General features: G+C 42.6%; 3 protein-coding genes and 2 pseudogenes across 4 annotated transcripts in view; all 5 read right to left on the bottom strand.

Annotated features, from left to right (window-relative positions):
* The window catches only part of LOC149116846 (uncharacterized), a 24,660-nt gene that overhangs the window by 269 nt on the left and 1,891 nt on the right, over positions 1 to 22,500 (bottom strand). For both annotated transcript variants that reach the window (XM_089282523.1, XM_089282522.1), the window contains 2 exons: positions 1,237 to 1,292; positions 1 to 1,032 (listed from right to left, as the gene is read on the bottom strand). The exon at positions 1 to 1,032 is cut by the window's left edge and continues 269 nt beyond it. In XM_089282523.1, coding sequence (XP_089138649.1) covers positions 141 to 779 — 639 coding nt within the window. In that variant the 5' untranslated portion in view covers positions 780 to 1,032; positions 1,237 to 1,292 and the 3' untranslated portion in view covers positions 1 to 140. The remainder of the gene's footprint in view (positions 1,033 to 1,236; positions 1,293 to 22,500) is intronic.
* On the bottom strand, positions 4,379 to 4,888 carry LOC149116849 (uncharacterized). Its single transcript, XM_089280384.1, has one exon. The coding sequence runs from the start codon at positions 4,886 to 4,888 to the stop codon at positions 4,379 to 4,381; it is 510 nt and encodes a 169-aa protein (XP_089136510.1).
* LOC110061532 (uncharacterized) lies at positions 8,676 to 22,472 on the bottom strand (annotated as a pseudogene).
* On the bottom strand, positions 18,458 to 20,449 carry LOC149116848 (uncharacterized; annotated as a pseudogene).
* LOC149116847 (uncharacterized) lies at positions 20,449 to 21,664 on the bottom strand. Its single transcript, XM_089282521.1, has one exon. The coding sequence runs from the start codon at positions 21,381 to 21,383 to the stop codon at positions 20,667 to 20,669; it is 717 nt and encodes a 238-aa protein (XP_089138647.1). The 5' UTR covers positions 21,384 to 21,664; the 3' UTR covers positions 20,449 to 20,666.

The following is a 22,500-nucleotide window of genomic DNA, read 5'->3' as shown; positions in this document are numbered from 1 at the left end:
TGAAGTTACTCAGATTTCACAGTGTCTTTGATATAATTTGATGTTGCATCTGCAAGCATCATAATGTTCTCTATTGAAAGCAGAGCTTCTGAGATTTGGTCGGACGTTAGGTTAGATTCTGTATCCTGGTTGAGGAGATTCTACAATACATCAGTGAGCGCAGTGAAACACATTTCAGTGTTGTCAACATTGACACAAAGTCTTGCTGACATAGCTTTCTTGCAAGATTTTGCTTTCTGTGTAGCAGCACATGATGGGCATGTGATAATATTTGCAGTGATGTATGGAATCTTTCTGTTACATGATTTAATTTGGCATTGCAAGTGAATATTAAGTTTATCACCAAATTTAAACTCTTGCACAGTAACTTTTTTATCAGTATTCTGCAGAAGATCTGGACCTTTGAGTTCTTTAAGTTCAAATTGTACTTCATCAAAGGTTGTGGATGCTGTTGTTCCCAGTATGGTGTTGCCTGAGTAATTCTTTACACTTAGATTTTTCAAGGTATAGCTCTTTGAGTTCTCTACTTTCTCTGTCAGTTCATCCCATATGTGGATGTCTGCATTTCCAGTAGCAACCTCAATAATGCAATCTTCCTTAACCTTTCCGTTTTGGCCATTTCTTTTTGTGACTTGTTTTGGTGATTTTTGACCAAGAGTTAAAACTCCTGTTACATTGACATTCTGGTTCCTTGTCAGGGCTGGTAGCTGGCTTAATGCAATGTTTGTGGAAGTCACAATCTGAAGATGATGAAGGAAGGGTACTGGTGAAGGTGACATCGCTATTTGACATCTGAGGTAATGTGGTCATTTGGTTTACGAGATACTGACCATTTTCTTCCCTGACATTTAGTAGCTTCACTGGATTTCCTGTTTTTTTCATGGAGCTGACACTGATTGTGTGTTGCTCGATCAAATCCAACAACTCTCCAGGTTTTAGTAGGAGAGGTCTGCAGAGTGCAACAGTAGTACTGTGTCCCTTTCTTGGCTTTTTTCATGGGTGATACATTGTGAATAAAGCCTGGGTCGCTTTCTGAAAAAAGGGAAAAAGGAATTCGTTACAATACAGTGAGAACAATTCCTTTTGTAATTAACTTCAGTTTAAAAAAAATTGTAACAATCTATAGCATAAGAGGCAGTCATAACAATATATTTACTTATTGCCTCAGATTGGCTCCATAGCAAAATAATTAAAGGCAAGTTATTAGTATTCTCAGTAAGATAAGTGCGTACATACCTTTGCGTTTTGAAGGAGTTGAAGACATTGTTGTGTAGTGATTTTGAATATTTTTCCTTACGAAGAAAAGTACAATATGTTAGTTAAGTTATACAATGCCAGTTCCCACAGATATTGTATTTTACAATCAATTGAATTATCCCCACTATTATGTTTGTTATTGTAACAAAAAAATACAAAAATCAAAAATTGAGTATATTAAAGAAATTGATACATATTAGAGAAAAGATCATTTTGTGCAATGATCTTTGTTGTTCTATTGGTGGTGAACACAAGAAATGGAAATTATTTCTTCATTAAAAGCGATTTTGTATCCTGGGCTAATTTACTCAAGTGGTTTTCTTCGTTTGGTCTAAATCGAAATTGAGAAGATATCTTAATACTTGTTAGGTGCTCAAATGTCATAGGCTCGATTATACAAGAATCAAGTGATCAAACTCTGCTTATTGCAACATATGTAATACCTGTTGCTTTTTCGCTTTGTCCAATATTGATCCATGCCTTTGGGAGAGTTAGTCCTTGGCTTTTATGTATTGTTATTGCCCATGGAAGTTTTAATGGCAGTTGCTGTCTTATGAAATGTCTCAAGTGACTTAGAAAGTAATAGTAATAGGAGGAATTGGAACACAGTTTGGTGAAGTGTCAATGAATGATGGTCCTGTGTAACAGTCAAACTGAACTATTACTGCTATAGGCAGGTTTGGTGAGGAGTGGTTTTCTGCATAAACAATATCTATTACTTTTCCTGTTGCTCCATTACACAGTCCAACCTCTGCCCATAAATTCATGGTTAGCATCACAGAAGCTTCTCTAGCTAGAAACAAGGTTGGAACTAATCTGCACATTTCTTTAGGAGAAATAGCCTTTGCAACAGAAGAGGAATGACGAGCTTCAATTTGAGCTGTTGGTTGATAAAGTTCTAATAGTTGGTCATAATTACAAGTAGCTACTTGATCATGGCTATAAAATAGTCTTATTGCATTTCCAAATTCATTTAGATTAGGCACGGCTAGGGGTTGGTGAGTAAGAAGAAGTTACCAGTCTTCTTTAATCGAATCTCCAATCCTCAGACGCTCTGATAATTTTTTAAAAGAAACCTGTTCCAGGTTTGAACCTTGCACTCTTTGATTTTGAGATAACTGTACAACTTTGTCAAATATTAAATATGCAAGATGGCCTTGTTCACCCATAACCCCTGATGGCTTTGCATGATACAAAGGTTTGTCTGCAACAGGTGGTAATTGTGCAGGGTCCCCTTTAAAATAATTGATGCATTTCCAAAAATTTCATCCTGTTGCCCAGTTGCCTACCTACAACATTTATCAATCCAGCCAAGCTGTGTTTTTCCAAGCATAGAGTACTCATCAATGAGTATATATTTAATGTCATTTAGTTTATCTTGTAACCTTGCAAGGGTTGCCCTTTCAAATCTGTGTTGCCTCTGTGGCCAACAGGTAAGTTCAGAAGTGAATGGATGGTTATGCCATTTACATTGAATGAAGCTTTTCCAGTAGTTGCTGTTCCAGTACAATTGTTTTTCAGAAGATTTCTCAATGCATTTATAAGGTAACTTTTACCTGTTCCAGCAATATTAACAAATGCAAGGGTGACTGAGGGTTTGGATTTTCAAAATGGTCTTTTACTAGATTGTAAGCAAGCAACTGCATGCTACTAAAAGTATTTATGTCTGTACTGAAGTTTTGATGTTGACTCTCATAATACTGCTTTGTTGAATTTATTGATAAACTCATTTGTAACAGTTGCTGTGGGGTGTATGGATAACTGCAGCTATGCCAGTCATTTTCTGATAAGGTATCAAAATCGTCTCAATTGGCTGATTGAATGAAGTCTGCTAAAACCATCCATTCTTCACGCTGTTGTTCTGGTTCCACATAATCTTGAGTTTGCACATTATCACATATGGACTGTATGTCTCCAGTTTTCTATGCCAATCAGACACATGTTTTTTTGCATAATCTGTTTGCAAAAGAGTTTTCCACTGTGAAATGAACACATCATTACTCTTTGGTTGGTTTTCCCATGCATCATCCTGTTTGTTTTTCCAAGGCTTATATCTCAGCAACTGGTATTTACAGTATAAGCCAAAATTTTGTACTTTTGGGATTTGACAAGTATTTGGGGAAAACTCTTGGTACTTTATTATCTGGTTGATGTAGTAATTTTCTATTGACAAGTTTGTATTTGATTGCAAATTTAAGTCACATTAATTTTTACAGTGCCTTGATATTTTTCACGTTCAGCAAAGGCATCAAGCAAACTGTCTGTTGTTGCTCTATCATCAGGTTGTGTTGCTATATTAAGTCTTCGTGAACCATTGAAGTTTATAGGAACTACATTAAAGGATGAACTTACAAGGTTTAAGGATAGTAAATGGTGCATTGTCTCTTGTGCCAAAAAGTCTCTCTGGCCAAGTGTTCTCATTACAGTTTTCTCAATTGTGGATGCAGCATTGGTATTAATACTTGAGAATTATGCACAATACTACTGAACGCCTGCTTAAGGAGATGTGATCTGGTTTCACTTTTTGCAGCATATTTTGCTAAGTACTCCACACATGCATGCAATATATAACTACTTGAATATCACAATTTACCCTCCAGCCTTGAAGTTGAAAGCACTGGTGGTTGTTAACTCTGGAATCATTTCTTTTTGTAGTGACCTCAACTTTGTAATTCGATGTGTTGTCTTTTGAATGAATAGGCTCAAAATGCAATGAAGTTTCAAATGGAAACTTAAATCTACGTTTTGGTTGTTTCATTGTGCTTTCTCCTCAAACAGTAATTTGTACTACAACGAGTGTGTCTGAACCATGTTCAACAAATCAACATAGTCAGCGTCAGAATCTTTGATCTCTTTGTGGTCTCCTGTGGGAAATAGTCCACACACATCAATAGCCAGGTGTGTCCGGGCTTTTCAGGAAGCTCAGTTGGACAAACAGGTTCTGGTTGTTCAGGCCAACTGGTAACTTGACAAGGGTGACAGGACTTGATGTGTTCTTTGATTTGGAGATCTGTCTGGGGCCACCACAGTTTTGAACGGATACATTGTTTACATTTTGTCATGCATGCATGATCTTCATGAGCCAAGGTGATTGCTCTTCGCCTGAGTTTGGTTGGAAGTACTATGCAGTTTCCTCAAAGGAGGATGTTTTGGTGATAGAGAGTTCTTCTGATATGTGTTTGTATGGTGAAGGGAGTTTGTGAGGCTTGTTCTTTTGAAGGTTGTCTCTAATCTGCATCAGTTCTTTGTCTTCTGTGGATGCTTGCTGGATTTCTTCAATTGTCATGGCTTGTGGTGTTAACTGCTCTGCTAGGTAGTGAACATATCTATCGGCACATGCTTCCATGTTACTCCATTGTAACTTTGTGGGTAAACAGGACAATGAGTCAGCCAGGTTGTGTTTCCCTGGACGGTAGACTACCTTGAAGTCATACTCTTGAAGTTGCAGAACCCATCTTTCTAATCTGGCGGGGCTGGATTTGCCTTGAAGGCTGATCTTTGGCTTGGAAATGTGTTCAAGTGGGCGGTGGTTGGTTTCTAGCTCAAAGTTTCTTCCATACAGATATTGGTGGAAGTGTTCACAGCCAAATACGACTGTGAGAGATTCGTTTTCAAGTTGTGCGTATTTCATCTCAACATCTGTGAGTGAGCGGTTTACATAGGCAATTGGTCGATAAGTGGAATCCGGTTGCTGCTGTAGCAATCTGCTCCTAATGCCCAAGGTGAGGCGTCCACTACAAGTCGAATAGGTGGGGTGAGGCTGTAGTGTGCCAATATCTGTGGACTTGCTAGAGCTTGCTTGAGCTTTGTGATGCCTTCATCTTGTTCTTTTCCCCATGAAAGGAACTGGTGGTCTTGGTCACTTAGCGTAGAGGGTACGTGACGCTACTGTAATCAGGTATGTATCTGGAACAATAATTTGTCAGTATGAGGAACAAACGTATTTCTGATGCACATTTTGGCCTGGGGGCATTGGTTACCGCTTCAGTCTTGTTGTTGTCTGGATAGATTCCTTGACCGGAAACAATGTGGCCAAAGATGTTGATTTCACGCACTCAGAAGGAACATTTGCAGAGTTTCAGTGTGATGCCATTGTTTTGGAGAGTTCCAAGTAGTTGGTCTAATTGCGTGATATGCTCCATGTTCTTGGACCATAGCCATATGTTGTCGGATATGTTTTCACAGTTCGGAACATCTCTGATAATTTGGTTTATGACTTCGTGGAAGTACTCTCCCAAGGGGCAGGCTCCCATAATCAGACATGTGAAGCGATGTGGCCCGTCATCTGGGGTCTGGAAGGCTGTAATTTAGCGTGACTCTTCGGCTAGCGTGGCTTGTAGATATCCCTGCGGTAAATCTACTTCAGACAAAATTGCTGCACCCTCCATTTTCTGCAAAATCTCATCTATGGTTGGTATTTGTATTTGGCATCGTGTGAGTGCTTGATTTGGGATGAGCATGTCAAGCACAAGACGAACATCTCCATCTTTCTTGGGTATGGCAATAAGCGGTGAAAGCCAGGGCGTTGATCCTTCAACCTTTTCAATAATACCTTGTTTTTGCATTTCATCTAGTTTGCTGTTTACCACTGTTTTCATCCTGTGAGGGATGCGTTAGGGTCATTGAGCTACTGGTTTAATGGATGGGTCAATGTCTAGTGTTACTTGGAGATTCTTGATGTTGCCCATTCCTTTGAACATTTGTTTGTTTGTGAAGAATTTGTGTGTTCCAGAGTGTTGGCGTTAATTTTGACATCCAATAACTCCAGGGCCATACAGGTGTTGTAGCTCAGTAGACACTTGCTGTTTGTCTTTGTCACGAGAAACTTGTCGGTTTTTGCAGTGGTGTCTGATTTAATCTCGGTGGTGAATTGTCCTCACAGTTCAATCAGCTTGTCTGCCCCATATGGAAAAACATGGTAAGGAGAAGTTTTCAACTTCATGTCTGGATTTTGCTGATGGATTTTGTCGAAAATCGACTTATTTAATAGCTTAACAGATGATCCGGCATCAAGAATGACTGTAACGGGAATGTTCGCGATTCGTGTGACTGTTTCCAGTTGTTTGCTTGATGTGTTAATTGAGTAAACAAATTCATCATCTGTGTTACTGAGATAAATGGGTTGCTCTGCTTGGCTGATTTCACAAACATTCTGGTGTCTTGGAGGTTGTTTTGGTTTTGATATGCAGCTTTTAGCAAAGCGACCAGTTTTGTAACATGCACTACATTTCAGTCCGCTAGCTGGGCATGAATCTTCCTCCATCGTGGGGAAATGGTCCTCCGCAATATATACATTTCCGAGCTTGTTGCTTGTTTTCTTTCAATTGGGACTGGTCCGGATTACGCTGTTGTTTTTGGTGCTGATGTGTTCTTCGGTGCGGCGGTCCGTTTGGTTGGCGATCGGTGTATTTGACTGTTTCATTTTGACCACCATTTTCAATGCATTTGGAGTCGAGGTCTGATTTTTCCAAGGAATAACCATAATCCAAAATAGCTTTCAGATCCATGGATTCGCGAAGAGCTTTTCGGCAAATTCTGGAATCCAAGGTATGGTGGATAATCTGTGTTTTGATCTCTGCATCTTGGTTGGGGAATTCACAAAGAATGGCTTTCTCTTTGAGGCAGCAGTGAAAGTTTTGCAGTGATTCTCCTGGTTCTTGCTTTATTTGTCGTAAATATCCATGTCTTTGTTTTGGACTGTGTCAAAGTGAGCAGTGAGGCGGGCAATAGCTGTGTCATAGTCAGTGCCTGTGTTGGATAGCGTATCAAAGATGTCGTTTGTGGCCTTGCCGACATATAATAATAATACTTTATTCAAATACAGAGTACAAAGAGTATTTGAAAAGGAGGACCATGAGGTTATCCCTATTTAGGTCCCCTCACATATGCGAGGAGTAGTCCCCTGCGGACTGTAGGATCAAACTCACGCAGACTTATTAGCAGGTTTTCAAAACATCTTGTCCATTTTCGCCAGCCAAGACCTACACTTGCTTGGTCACTGAGTGGATTGAACAGGGCAAATGGCAGTAGGCCGCTGCACAGAACATTTGTGTTGGTACTCGTGCTTGCGGTATTTGCAGTGGTGACTTGTGGAGGCTGTGTTTCTGGAGTTCGCGGGGTTTCATTGGTATCACTCATTGCTGTTTGGTAAGCTTGGCTTGTGACGTTGAGAGTTGCTTGCTTTCGTATTGATATTAATGACGCTTTATTACTCTCGTCTCAAGCAAGTGGGTAAATGCTAATGAATATATAAAGTTAGACTTACAATCTTAAATATCCAAAAACAACTTAACATTCCCACCTAAATGAATCAATCATTGTGATCTACTTTTGGACCAAGAGTTCATTGTTCACCTATAATTTGACAGATCGATAACAGTTCGATATGACAGTTTGATATAAATATGCATTATAAGAGGAGCTTTAGCAACCAACATTTCTTCTACTTGCGTTAAACCAGAAAGTTCACTGGTACTGCTGAGGGTATCGTAAAGTTTTCCTTGGAGAATTGTTTTGGTGACCCCTTTTCTCTTGAGCATCTAGAACAGGTATAATTTTGTGGACATTTTGGCACCACTCTTGATGGCCATGCTTCAAAACAAACTTTGCATTGGTAAATTTCATAATTGTTGGAATTATGGAATTTTGCTATGTTTTGTTTTGCCCAGTCCTGTTTATGAATATCTCCATGTTTTTCTGCATGAAAACTTAGTAAGTACTGTTTCTTACTACATGCCTTTTTCGTAACATCCCTCATAGTTTGCTCTTGTTTCTTTTTTCTCTGCCTATTATTTTGCTGGCTTATGATTTTCCTCTGGTGTTGCTCATCAGATTTTGATAATTTGAATTTATTAGTAGTATGAGGTACTGTAGAAACAATGCAACTCTTCTATGTAACCAATAAACAATAATCTTGGTGTTTTATCAGCACTGGGTGGAGTTATTGTAGAGTCTTCTGTTCAAGAAAGCCTGGACTCAATGATATGAATGACACAATTAACTTTTCCATGAATTTTCAGACACACTCTGAACAAACAAACCAGAATGTTGTTCTAAATAGCAAACGCCAGCGTGCCTTATGGCAATATGAAACTCAGGAGTACCATAATTGTTAAGGACACTAGTCAAAGCCCAATTTTGATTAGTTAATAATTGTCTCTATATCTTAGTTACGAATGTAGTTATAATGTTTACTCCCTTTTTATTGGTTTTGTAATCGGACCTTTAAGGATCACCATGCACATATAAAAACTGAGGTAGCCTCCCTTTGAAGTAGATTTTTGTTCCATCTCATGTGGCCTTGTCAACCTTGAACTCTTGATGTTTTTGATTTCCTAACCCTTGGCTCAAGCAGGACCAATATGGGAGTACCTTTGTCATTTTGATTAGGTTACGTTTTTATAGCTATGGGCGAAAGAATACAAATGAACATTTGTACAATGTTAATTGATTTATAATCGTCTAAATTAGAAAATGTTCTTAACATTACTAGAGTGAACGCCCACCGTTTAGGTTTGAGAGCATTGAGCTGTTAATCAGTCCCTTTTGTTGTGCATTTCTGTGATCGAATCTTATTTAGCATCTCAGTGTAGTATTTACACTGGTTATTTTTTGATGTATTGTTGTTCAATTTCCCTATGTTATAGCAATTTATAGCTATTGTAACCATTTTGGTGTACTGTACCTCCAAAAAGTCCCAAGCCAAGAAAAGCAAACCATCTTTGGATCCCAGCGGTTCAAGGTTGAGTGAAAATGTAATATTCTAGAGCCAATAAACCAGCCAAAACTCGAGAACGCAACTCTATTTTAATTCAAGCGACTGACAACGTGTTTCATCTGACCGAACTACTGGAAAACTACTGGAGGAGCGGTTACACAGTTCACAACATTCTACACTCCCCCACTAAGCCATGAAAACTAGTACAATAAATCAACGACAAAACTTAGCTTGCAGTTCTTAAGTGTCTCTGTCCTAATAACCTAAAAAGTCACTTAATGACAAAATCAGCCATGTATTGAGGTGCGTGTCTGTTCCTAGTAGGGTAATGCTTCTCTGGAATGCCTTGGGTAGTTGATTGCACAGGAACAGCAGGCTCCCTTGGGGTTTCTTCCCACTGCAATTCTGGCTGTTCAGCTACCGGCATGCTGGAATTGGGTCTGCTGGAACCTCTTGATCAGTAATAGGCGCTTGGAGAACGCAGGATTGCTGTATAAGGTGGTCTTGGTGACGTCTCAAGAGTTGGCCATCTTCTAGCTGAACTGCAAAGGAAGTTGGACCCGTTGACTCTTTCAAGATTCCAGGTAACCACCTTGGTCCTCTTCGGAAGTTGCTTGCATAAACTGCTTCCCCTTCCTGCACAGTGCGTTCCTTAGCGTGCCAGTCATGTGCCTGTTTCTGAGAAGCTTGGCTTTGTCGCACTTTCCTTCCGATTTCCGGGTAGACTAGGTCTAGTCTTGATCTGGGTTTCCTTCCTAGAAGTAATTCTGCAGGGGACACTCCTGTTGAAGTCTGCAGGGTGATTCTGTAACGAGCTAGAAATTCTGAAACTCGTGCCTCCACACTTCCTCCACTCATCTTCTTCATTCCCTCCTTGAATGTTTGTACCGCTCTCTCAGCCAGTCTGTTAGACGCTGGGTGGTAGGGTGCTGTTCTGATGTGACGGATCCCGTTCTGTTTGAGGAAATCTCCAAACTCTTTGCTCGCAAAGTTGCTGCCATTGTCTGTGACGACAATTTCAGGTAGGCCGTGTGTCGCGAAAGCGATTCTCAATTTCTTGATGGTAGCACTTGAAGTTGATGTATTCATTTGAAATGCCTCCATCCACTTGGAGTGGGCATCCATCACAATGTGAAACATTTTTCCAAGGAACGGACCTGCATAGTCTAGGTGGAGTCGAACCCAGGGTTTATGAGGCCATTCCCAGGGATGTAGAGGGGCTTCTGGCGGTGACTTCCTGCTTTCCTGGCAGGGACTGCACTGGTGAACCTTCTGCTCTAAGTCTGCATCCATTTTTGGCCACCACACATAACTTCTCGCCAGCGCGCCTTCATACGGCAAATTCCAGGGTGTGTCTCGTGTAACTCTTCTACCACTCTTGCTCTTTCCTTAGGGGGGACCACTACTCAATTGCCCCACAGCAAACATCCATCTTGAACACTTAATTCGTCTTTCCTAGTGATGTAGGGCTTCAATGCTTCATCTGAGTTGTGATTAGGCCAACCAAGCTGAACGAACTTGATTACTTGTGACAGTATTGGATCACATCTGGTTCCGGTTCTGATCTCATCCACACTCACTGGTGTTGAATTGAGGAGTTCCATTGCAAACACAGTTTCTGCAGGCAAAGGTGTAGTTGAAGGACTAACCGGCAAGGGTAGTCGGCTGAGGGCATCAGCATTGGCATGTTGTGGTCCTGGTTTGTACTCGATGGAGTAGTTGTATGCAGCTAGAGTTAAGGCCCAACGCTGAATTCTAGCTGCTGCCATAGGCGGTGTGGCCTTCTTCTCACTGAACAATGATTCCAATGGTTTGTGATCAGTCACTAGACTAAAATGTCTGCCGTAAATGTACTGGTGAAATTTCTTCACACCAAATACCAAGGAAAGTGCTTCTCTCTCAAGATTGGAATAATTTCTTTCTGCATTGGACAGTGTCCTGGAAGCATATGCGATTGGATGTTCTGAGCCATCATCCATTCAATGCGAGAGAACAGCTCCCAAGCCATATTGTGATGCATCGCATGCCAAGGTTAACTTCTTCTGACTATCATAATGGACAAGGAGTCTAGAGGACTTCAGGAAATCCTTAGACTTCTGGAAAGCCTGCATCTGCTCTTTACCCCAATACCAGCGGGTCTCTTTACGTAGTAAATCATGCAATGGAGCCAACACGCTCGACAGGTTAGGCAGGAATTTCTGGTAGTAGTTAATCATGCCTAGGTACGATTTGAGTTCTTACACATTCTTGGGCACTGGTGCATTGGTGATTGCTTCAACCTTGTCATCCAATGGTTGAATACCTTCTTTGCTGACCTTGTGACCCAGGTAGGTTACTTGAGGTTCCATGAACACACACTTGTTTTTCCGAAGTCGCAAGCCAGCACTTGCTAGTCGCTTTAAGACTTCTTCCAGGTTGTTTAAGTGATCTTTATCGCAGGCTCTGGACACTAGGATATTATCCACCTGGACAATTACATAAGGAATGTTCTGCAGTAGATTCTCCGTGTTCCGCTGAAATATTCCTGGTGCTGAGGATATCCCGTAGGGTAGGCGGTTGTACTGGAACAGCCCCTTGTGTGTGTTAATGGTGGTGTACTGTTTAGATTCATCATCCAGAAGAAGCTGCTGGTAGGCTTGGCTCATGTCCAACTTCGTGAATTTTTCACCTCCTCCTAGTGTCGCTAGGAGGTCTTCAACCTTCAGGATAGGATAACTGTCCAGTTTTGAAACTTGATTGACAGTTGTTTTGTAGTCTCCGCAGATGCGAATTGAGTCGTCTGGTTTCAGAATAGGTACAATGGGAGCAGCCCATTCCGAGAACTGAACCGGTTCAATCGTTCCCTCATCTTGTAGCCTCTTGAGTTCAGCCTCAATCTTCCCAGTCATAGCATATGGCACTGGTCTCGCCTTCAAGAATTTTGGTTGTGCCTCTGATTCCACATGAATTTTTGCCTTTGGGCCCTTGAAGGTCCCAAGTCCTTCTCTAAACACTTCTGAGTACCGGTCAACCAATTTTTCAAGTGAAGACCCTTGGTTGTTTTTGACAACTTGCATTTTGAACAACTCCTTCCAGTTGAGTGTCAGAACTCTCAACCAGTTCCTTCCCAGTAAGTTAGGCCCAGATCCTTCCACCACGAGTGTTTGCAGTTCCACTTCTTGTTTCTCATACTTCACAATAACATTCAAAGTTCCTATGACCTTTACTAATTCACCTGTGTACGTTTGGAGCTTCACTTTAGCAGTTTCCAATTGCTTTCGGTTCTTCACCAGATTCCCTGCAATAATTCTCTTGTAGGTTGCTTCGTTGATGATCGTAGCAGCGGCGCCAGTGTCCACTTCCATGCTCGTCTGAACTCCATTTAGTTGTAGCTCAACTTGAAACGGTTCTCTCTCCACGGCGTTTATGTGAAACATTGTGTATTCTTCGCATTCTTCCTCACTCGACTCGTCTGTTGCCTCCAGGTGATGTGTATTTCCAAATTTGCCACTCTTTCAAAACTCCGGTTTACGCTTCCTGAGACATTGGTTTGCCTTGTGACCCTTCTTACGGCATTTGTAGCACTCTTTGTCTTTGTATCTGCACTTATCAGGATCGTGGAATTGTCCTCCACAACGATAACATTCTTTTGTCGGCCTTTTCGGATCCCTTGGTGGCTGTTTCAGTGGGTCTTGGGTCACGCGGTGAACTTGCGATTCATTGGGTTTCTCAGTCAGATTTCCAGCAATCAGATCACGTGTATTCCTGTCGCCAATTTCCATCGCGGTGGCTAATTCCATTGCCTTCTTGAACTCTAGTTGACTTTCAGCAAGCAATCTCTGCTGTATCTGTTCGTCGTTCAATCTGCAAACCAGTCGATCATGCAGCATTTTCTCCAGTTGGTTGCCAAAGTCACAGTGCTCCGATAAATTCCTCAGTTTGGCGACATACTGTTGTATTGTTTCTCCTTGCTGATGAAACCAGCTGTTAAATTTGAAGCGATACACAATAGATGATGGTCTAGGATTCAAATGATTGTTTACCAAATTAACCAGCTCTACGAACGACTTGTCGGTGGGCTTCCTTGGATTAACCAAATTCCTGATGAGTTTGTAAGTTTTTGCTCCACACACTGAGCAGAACTGCACGTTTTTTGTTGTTGTCCGTAATCTCATTTGCCGCGAAATACTGCTCGAGCTGTTCGGTGTACTCAATCCAGCTGTTGTTCTCGTTGTATTCCGCGATTTTCCCGATCAAGGCCATGGTTTTGTCCGTACCTTGTCGCCAGTGTAATATTCTAGAGCCAATAAACCAGCAAAAACTCGAGAACGCAACTCTATTTTAATTCAAGCGACTGACGTGTTTCATCCGACCGAACTACTGGAAAACTACTGGAGGAGCGGTTACACAGCTCACAACATTCTACAGAAAACCTTCAAGACAAATAGTCTGGGCCCCAGCAGACAGTTTCTTGATGTCATTAACCAGATGCACATTAGTTAGGAGGCTGTTGAGCTTGTCATAAGCCTTAGTTCCTAAAAGAAGATAAAAGAAAATGCATGTTTAACCTTATAAAACTATTTGGTTCAGGAAGTCCCTACATCTACATTTATTAAGTCGGTAAAATCATTAAGACATCGCACCAACTAAATTATAAAAGTTGATTATAAAACATATAAATTAATAACTAAATAAATAAACTCTGATAATACATATATAAAAATATATGAATTATGAAAGAGTGTGATATAAAAATATAAAGTTTAAAAGTCTATTGTTTCTTAGCTAAACAGAGAAGTAACTTAGAGTTAAAAACAGTCGGGGGGTTTGAATCGGATATTTTCACAAAAAGGTTATTCAATAGTCTTATGGTCCTTAAGAAGAAAGAATGGAAATAAATGTTCCTTGTCACCTTGTCTTGGCTATATCTATTCTTGGTGTTACATTCAAGAAAGGGACAAAACAATTAATATCCTCTCATTTTGAATTAATGCCATTCTAGATTTTAATTATTGTGTGTGCTATGGGAATATGAATGGTAAATGCCTAGCTCCAAAACTATAAATTACTACCAAACAAGGCAATGACTACAATTCACCTATCTTGATCCATCTTCGATTTTCAATCTGATTGTCATGAGCACATTTGTTGAACAGGGAAGATGCATGATTATTGTGTTTATTGGCAACATGCTACATGAATGACCTCCACTTTGCTGCAACCAACTCTTCAAACCCCGTTTTTGTAGATGTGGCACACCAATAAAAATGGTTACATGCACCTTTAACCCAGTCAGCAACTTTTTCACAATCTTTCTCTTTCCCGAGCTTCGTCATCGCCTTTCCAATTGAGCGTTCCACATGCCAGATGTCAAAGAAGTGGGCACAACTTGTTTGGCATTCATTTATTCATTTGGCAATTCCTCCGTATAATGAACCCAAGTAGCTGGCACGTGGTGCACGTTGAGATTGTTGAGCATCAACCGCTCGATGTAGAACAATTAGACAGGCTTTACTTGATCAGCATTTATTAAGGTCTACTTGCCCAAATATTATAAACATGCAGTGAAAACTACTGAGTAGATTACAATACATAATTAAAAGAGAGCTAAAATTTACAAGATCTGCAAAGGCGTGGTAAAAGGAAAAACAAAAAGGTGAATATAAATGAGTAGAACTTATGTCCGGTACTGCATTCAAGGCTGAAAAGGAAAAGGTAACTCTAATGCTCCAACAGTACTCCAATAGTTACGTGTAACGACTGACTACTAATAAACTCCGAAGACTTGTTTCTCCTATGATAATGTAACTCCAACTAGCTAAAATCAAAAGTGGCGTTCCTTATCATGTGAGAAACAAAGGGCGTTCAATGGTGGAATGTAGCCAAACAGGAAGCATATGGCTAACAGGCGTTCTATCCAAGAAAAGAGAATTGACTGATAATTGAAAGGAAACCAAGGTAATTAAAAGCCCACCACGATGACCTAAACAAAACTGGCAAAGACTTATCTCCTAATGATCTAAATAAAGGACTATTTATGACAGTTTATGTAGCGTTCGTGACACTCCTGGCCCAAGGATTCTAATCCTTGCTACTCCTCTATTTGAAATCTTCATTTTAATGTGACTCCTGGTTTGGTTCGGTTCCATCTTTGGGCAGAAGTAGTATAAGTTCCTTAATAGGTCGTAGATACGCCTTCCTCTCTCTGTCTTTGATGATTTCTACCCTGACTTTCCTAACTCTGTCGTCCTCGCTTCATATGACATCTCCTACCCTTCCCAATGTCCAGTTGTTTCGATGCTGCTGCTCGTCTCGCACAAGCACGTCCCCCACACGTAACGTCTCGTGTCAGTCCATTTCTGTTGAGGCTGCAGGCTCTGCAAGTACTCTCGTCGCCATCTTGTCCAGAATTGCTCAGCTAGAAACTGGACCCTTCTCCAGCGACAACGTGCATAGATGTCAGCACGTAGGAACTGGCCTGGTGGGGGTCCAGCTGGGTGTGTTTTCAACGTGAGTAACATTGCAGGGGACAGAGGTTGTGGATCGTCAGTGTCAGATGGCAGTGCAGATATCAGTCTGGCGTTGACTATGGCTACCACTTTGGCCATCAGCATGACCAGTAATTTGTGCATAAGTTGGGTTTTGCCTAGTTTAGCGAACATAGCATCCAGTACATGTCATATGGTGCCAATTTGTCTCACCCATATGCCACCGAAATGTGATGCGTGGGGAGAGTTGAACTCACATTTGCATCTGTGCTCCGTTGTGAATTTCCCCACCTTCTCATTGAACTCTGACACTCCTTGTAGCTCTGTGTTTGCTCCAATGAAGTTAGTACCACGGTCAAATCTAAGGAGTTTGGCATGGCTGTGTAAAGCAAAGAATCTCCCTAGCACACAGATAAATGCGCCGGCATCCACGGCCTCCAGTACCTCTATGTGGATGGCTCTAATGCTGAGGCATGTAAACACTAGGCCCCACCTCTTGGCATTTGCAGCTACCCCTCTCGTTTTCTGTGTTTGCACCGTCCAGGGGCCAAAGACATCAAAGCCCATGTTAGTGAAGGGGGGCAGACCTCGGTTCTATCGGCGGGAGGTCTGCCATGCACTGAACCAGGGGTGGTCCTCTTAGGTTCTTGCAAGGAACGCAGGCTCCAATGATCTTCGTCACAGTATCATGACCTCCAACAAGCCAGAATCCTGCTTGTCGAATTGCTCCTCCAGTAATTTGCCTTCCGTGGTGGTGAACTCTGAGGTGGTGATGTTTCGCTACTAGCTGTCACACATGGTTATTCTCTGGTAACTCTATCGGGTGTTTCTCTCCGTACTCCATTTCTGCTCTTCTTAGTCTGCCTCCAATGTTGAGAATTCCATGGCCATCAAGGAACGGGAGGAGACGGTACAGTTGCGATCCCTTGAGAGCTTTCTTGGCACTACTTTCAGCTTCCCTTGGTTGCTCAGGCTCAATTCTTGCAGTTGTTGATAACTCACCAAATGCCGCTTTCTGCGTGGTACTAATTACGATACGCAGGGCTTGATTGCACTCTTCCAAGGTTGGTGGTCTATCTGGTTTACTCCTCAGTCTGGCTGATGTCGCTTCATCATCTCTCCAGCACTTAAACTCTCTGAGTATGACAAGTAGATTCACGATCGCTCGTGTCAGAGATTTCAACAAGGAAAACTTCTCAAACCTTTCTGCTCCAAGGTCTGACCTCCTTTCTTTAGTTGTCTTCACTTTGGCACTGAACACTCCTTTGCAGACTTCAGGGTCACTTGCACTGAGTTTGAATGTTTCATCTGCTTGAGGGGTACTCTCTGGTTTTCTGAGGAATTCCAGGCCGGTGAGCCAGCTCGTTTCCATTAGCTTACTAGGGGTCATACCATGCGTCGCTAAGTCCATGGGGTTTCATTCACTCTCTACATATCTCCACTGTTCAGGGGTAGATAAACTTCTAACATCTGTACTTGGTTGGCTATGCAGACGTAGAAATGACGGCTCTCGTTTGTAATGTAGCCTAGCACTACTTTTGAGTTGGTGTAGTATGCTACGTCAGCAATCTCCATATCAATCTCTTTGAGGACCTTTTGTGCTGCTTGCAGGGCTAGTACTGCTGCACATAGCTCCAGTCGAGGGATGCTTGTCGGGTACGCTGGGGCAACTCTGGCTTGGCCATAGACAAGAGAAGTGGACTCTTCGTTCGCTTTGTTAAACTGGCGAAGATAAACAGCTGCTCCAATAGCGTCTTGACTGGCATCGGAGAAGATGTGCAGTTCTGCTTTGGCTACTGTGCCAAAATCCTTTGGGTGGTAACAGCAAAGAATAAACAGGTGCTGTAACTCCATGAGAGAATCTCTCCAGTGCATCCACCGGTTCATCATTGCTGCAGGGAGGGGGTCGTCCCAGCCCAGTGGGGTGTTGTTCCGGCTGGTTTGGTGGCCCATGGCTACAAGCCGCTGAAGTATCTCTCTCCCATCAAGCATGACTAGCACTGTGAAACCGAGTGGGTCATACACTGAATTCACAATGGACAGGACTCCTCCCCTGGTGAACGGCTTTTCTGGCAGGGTCACTTTAAAGGTGTCCATCTCCAGATTCCAGAAGACTCCGAGTGATCGGTGCGCTGGAAGATCGTCGTGACACAGATCTAGGTCATGCATGTCTTTAGCTTGATCTTCGGTGGAAGAGGCCTCCCTGACCTCCACTGAATTTGAGACGACTTTGTGAAGACGCAGGTTAGCGGTGGCTGATAAGGCCTGTACGTTTTTCACTTGTTTTCACTTGCTTGTTAAGTGTTTGTTAAGAAAGCTAAGCCATCATCAATGTAGAAGTTGCAGTGAATAAATCTCTTGGCCTCCTCGCCATACTCCTCGCCGTCAGATGCTGCTCTGCGAAGTCCGTAAGTGGTGACTGCGGGATTGGGCCCATTGCCGAGCAGGTGCTTGTTCATTCTATACTCCATTATGGGCTTTGATGGATCATTGCCTTCAAACCACAGGAAAGGAAGGAAGTCCCTATGTGCTGGGTCGACATAGAACAGTGAAACATCTGCTCCACGTCGCACATTACAGCGATTTTCTCCTTGCAGAAGCGCATTAGAACGCCAATGAGATTGTTCATCAGGTCAGGGCCAGGTAAAAGCACTTTGTTCAGTGAAACCCCTTGAAACTCGCTACTGGAATCAAACACCACTCGCACAGTGTGCTTTGTGTTATTATACATTGTGAAATGTGGTAAATACCAGGAACGGCCAGGGCGAGGTGGGGCTTCAACACATGGGATCTGGGAGGTGTGGCCCTTCTCAATAATCTTTCCCATGAACTCCAGGTAATTTGCTCTCATTTTTGCTTTCCTGGCCAACGTCTTCAGGAACCCTTCTAAGCGTTGCATGGTTTGGAGCTTATCACAAAATGGTAGTGGCATCTACCAGTTGCCACTCGTTCTTGTGTATTCCCGCCTCTATGATCTCCAGAAACAAATCGTCTTCGCGAGAGAGACTAGGTTCATTGTTGCTTTGCCTAGTCTTGAAGATGCTATCAGTAACATGCTCCAGGATTGGGTCCTCAACCTTGAATTGGTTTGGACAGGGAACCAGCTCATAGTTCTTGTCTCCAGTCTCTCGGAGTCTCTCCTTGGCAGTGGACAAGCTGGTGAGGTGGGTCAGGACATGTGCAGGCCCACTTGGGAAATCGAGGCACATCTGACTGCTGATAGTCCACCCGAGGGCTAGTTGTTGCAGCTAGGGGGCTCCTCTTGGGCCATTTCTAAATTGTCTGACTTTCAACAGCTCGGGCGCATCCCGACCAATCAGCAGCTGAACCTTTGTAGACTCGTCTAGGGAAGGTATCTCATGTGCTAGGTTGATTAGATGCGGCAAACTCTTTGCCATGTCTGGAGTGGGAATGTCACACTCAGTGAGAGTTGGCAATGGGAACTCTGGTCCGCTGAGGGAGCACACTGTAATTCCTGGCACCTGCTGACCATGCTCCTCCTCTTTCTCGCTGCTGCATGTGGACAGGAAGTATTTCTCCGAGGGTCCGCTTGCTTCAAGGTTGTCGGCTAACTCGCTGGTGACGAGGAAACTGTTGCTCTGCTCATTGATTATTTTTTCTTTTTTTCTTTTTTTTCTGCTCATCGATTATGGTGTAAACCCACTAAGAGAGGTGAGGGCTACTCTTGCTCTATACTTCTACTAAGAGGGTTTTACTGTAGGACACACCTCCCGCCGGTCCATGGAGCGTAGTGCATTTCGGGTTGACTCCATTGTTCTCTGATTTAGGCTCTGATTTGGGGGGCAGTTGCCTCCTTATGCAGTAAGGCATTATGGTGCCTGTCTCCACAAATAGTACATGTTAGGGGGACATTACAACAGCTCTCAATATGGGTGGGGCTGAAACATCAAAAGCACAAGCGCATGTCCTTTATCCACTGTGTGCCTTCCTCTAGAGTTTTAGCTGCAAATGCCCTACACCCTGATTGGTCATGTCCAGTCCTGTGGTGGAACTGGCAGTGCTTGTTTCTTCCACAACGACCTTCCCACTTCTCGTTTCCCGAGTCTCCCTTTTTCTCATTGGGGGGCTGCATGTTCGTTTTCAATGTTTTCCTCTCCCTGCGGGGTCTTGCCTTTTTATCAGCTAGGAGGTTCAGATTATTATTGATCTTCGCCTGTTCTTTTACTATTTTGGAAAACCTGTAGAAGGGGGGTTACATTTCTCCATTGCGGTCGGAATAATGAGCAATTTCTTTCTCCCATTTGGCGCAGATGAACTGCGGTAATTTCTCCATTACAGGTTGAATGGCGCTTAAATAATTGAGGCATGAGAGTCCCAGGAGGTAGGTCACTTGGCTCTCGATATCCACAAAGATCCGCGAACTGCTACAAGTTCTCATTATCATTCTCGTTGAATGTAGCTGAGTTGCACAAGCGCTCCAGGAGTGTGTTGCTAATAACCACAGTGCTCCCAAAGCGCCTCTCCAGTTCTTCCCACAAATCCCTTAGTAACGCAATCGGGTCACGCATTTCTCACTTCCTGTAATTATCTACAAAGCACCGTGGTGTTCTGCTAGTGAAGCTCCTCAAGTAATTGATTTCCTGTGTTGGGGAAACGTCATTGTCAATTAGCACGGCTTTGAACATGGATTTCCAAGGGTGAAAGAGAGTAGGGTTTCAGAGAACACATGTGGTTGGCATTTCAGCAGGTTTTGTCTAGCTTGCCCAGTGACAATTTGTTGATTTACGACTGTGAGAGAGTCGATTAACTGGCTTCCGGTGTTATCTCTCGAGGGGGTCAAAGGGGTAAGTGGTTGTTGATTGAGGGCAGCATCGTGTTGTTTTCCATGACGGTCATTTAATTTATGGTCTGAATTAGGATCTGGGCTTAGAACATGAGATTGACCTGTTTTTCCCAACGTTTTAGGTTTGTGGGGTGGAGATGAAAGGCTTTGTTCACTCCAATACAATTTGCGGTTTAGGTGCAGTTTCTGGGAGGTGCGGTGGCCTCATGGTTAGTGTGCTCGTCTCTGGATTGAGCGGTCCAGGCTTGAACCCTGACCGGGGACATTGTGTTGTGTTCTTGGGCAAGACACTTTACTCTCACAGTGCCTCTCTCCACCCAGGTGTATAAATGGGTACCAGCGAACTTAATGCTGGGGGTAACCCTGCAATGGACTAGCATCCCATCCAGGGGGGAGTAGAAATACTCCTAGTCGCTTCATGCTACAGAAACCGGGATAAGCTCCGCCCTGATGGGCCACTTGGCTCGCATACAGACTTTACCTTACCTTCTGGGCACGACAGATTTCCTGTGGGCAAGAGGTCGAGCAAGGGAGAAGAATGGACCCATTGTGAGGTGCACTCCTCTGTCTTAATTTGGGGATCTTTAAACTCTGGCAATTCAAAATCCTCTTCTGAAAGTGCCTCTTCAAAGACCTTGAGTTTAGCATTCGCTATGGCTGCCCTTTTATCTGCTCCTAAGATTGCCATCTCCTTTTCAAACTGCACTCTCTCTCGTTGCTGAAGTCTTTCCGTTTCTGCATCGTGTGTTTTGTGCTCAAGTTCCTTTTCCGCTATTAGGCACATGTATTGAGCTTCCTCTTTGGACGCTTTTGCATCAACTAGCGCTTGCAACCTGGCAATGGCGCTGCTTGTTTTAGAGACCGATGAATGACGAGAATAGACAGATCGCATCTCCAACAACTTGTTGGATTGTCTACTCATTTTATTCTTTAGTTTCTCTATAACTGAGAGAGCTCGTTTTAAGGTGTCATATTCTTCTTCTAGTCGAGCTTCCTCCACGAAATCGCCATATGAATCTTGCGCATACAGTGCAAACAAGTTCTGTAGCAGCTCTACGAACTCCTCTGAAGCGGCTGTGAGGTCTCGCGTTAAGGGCACGATTTTGCTGTCATCTCTTAAGCCATCTACTAATTGCATTACACTAAGGAGCCGCCTTCACGATTTGAGAAATTCTTTATGTTTGTTGTCTATTGCGATCTGCAGGGCTTTACGTGTTAGTTTTATTGTTCTTTTACTCCTAGCTCCCCTCTCCGTGGTTCCTGCAGTGCTCAGCTGTCCTCTTACTTGACTGATAGTTTTCAATGGCTCCATGTTTATGCGTTAAGATACAGCTTACCTGCGTTTGTGGATATCCTCGGACTTTTCACTATAACAAACTCAAGTAGCTGGCACGTGGTGCGCGTTGAGATTGTTGAGCATCAACCGTGCGATGTAGAACAATTAGACAGGCTTTACTTGATCAGCGTTTATTAAGGTCGACTTGCCCAAATATTATACACATGCAGTGAAAACTACAGAGTAGATTACAATGCATAATTAAAAGAGAGCTAAAACTTTCAAGATCTACAAAGGCGTGGTAAAAGGAAAAAAGAAAAGGTGAATATAAATGAGTAGAACTTATGTCTGGTACTGCGTTAAAGGCTGAAAAGGAAAAGGTAACTCCAATGCTCCAATGGTACTCCAATAGTTACATGTAAGGACTGACTACTAACAAACTCCAATGACTTCTTTCTCCTATGATAACATAACTCCGACTAGCTAAAATCAAGAGTGGCATTCCTTATCATGTGAGAAACGAAGGGCATTCAGTGGTGGAATGTGGCCAAACAGGAAGCATATGGCTAACAGGTGTTCTATCCAAGCAAAGAGAATTGACTGATAATTGAAAGGAAACTAGGTAATTAAAAGCTGACTGCGATGGCCTAAACAAAATTGGCAAAGACTCATCTCCTAATGATCAAAATAAAGGACTATTTATGACAGTTTATGTAGTGTTCGTGACACTGTGTGTCTGTCAGAAATGAAAACTTTTATGGATATGCCAGCAGATTGAAGATAAGAAAAGCAATGTTTTGCCCCTTCAAGCTCCATGGCAATGCTGCTACCAGTTTCATTTGCCTGCAGAGAGATTTTAACACTGATAAAAGCTTGTTCATAACTAAACAAATTAATTTGTTGCCAAATAAGAGAGGGTGAAAACTGACATGTAATAGAAGATATTAGCAAATAAAAGCAAGGTCAGTTACATAGAAAC

The sequence above is a fragment of the Orbicella faveolata genome, unplaced genomic scaffold, assembly GCF_042242905.1.
Source record: "Orbicella faveolata isolate gen_17 unplaced genomic scaffold, um_ofav_v1 contig_12, whole genome shotgun sequence".
Lineage (NCBI taxonomy): Eukaryota > Metazoa > Cnidaria > Anthozoa > Scleractinia > Merulinidae > Orbicella > Orbicella faveolata.
This window is presented reverse-complemented; position numbering and strand designations above follow the sequence as displayed.

Excerpts from the sequence above, each read along its gene's own strand:
- LOC149116849 (XM_089280384.1), bottom strand. The coding sequence starts at position 4,888 with ATGAAATACGCACAACTTGAAAACGAATCTCTCACAGTCGTATTTGGC.
- LOC149116847 (XM_089282521.1), bottom strand. The coding sequence starts at position 21,383 with ATGCAATTAGTAGATGGCTTAAGAGATGACAGCAAAATCGTGCCCTTA.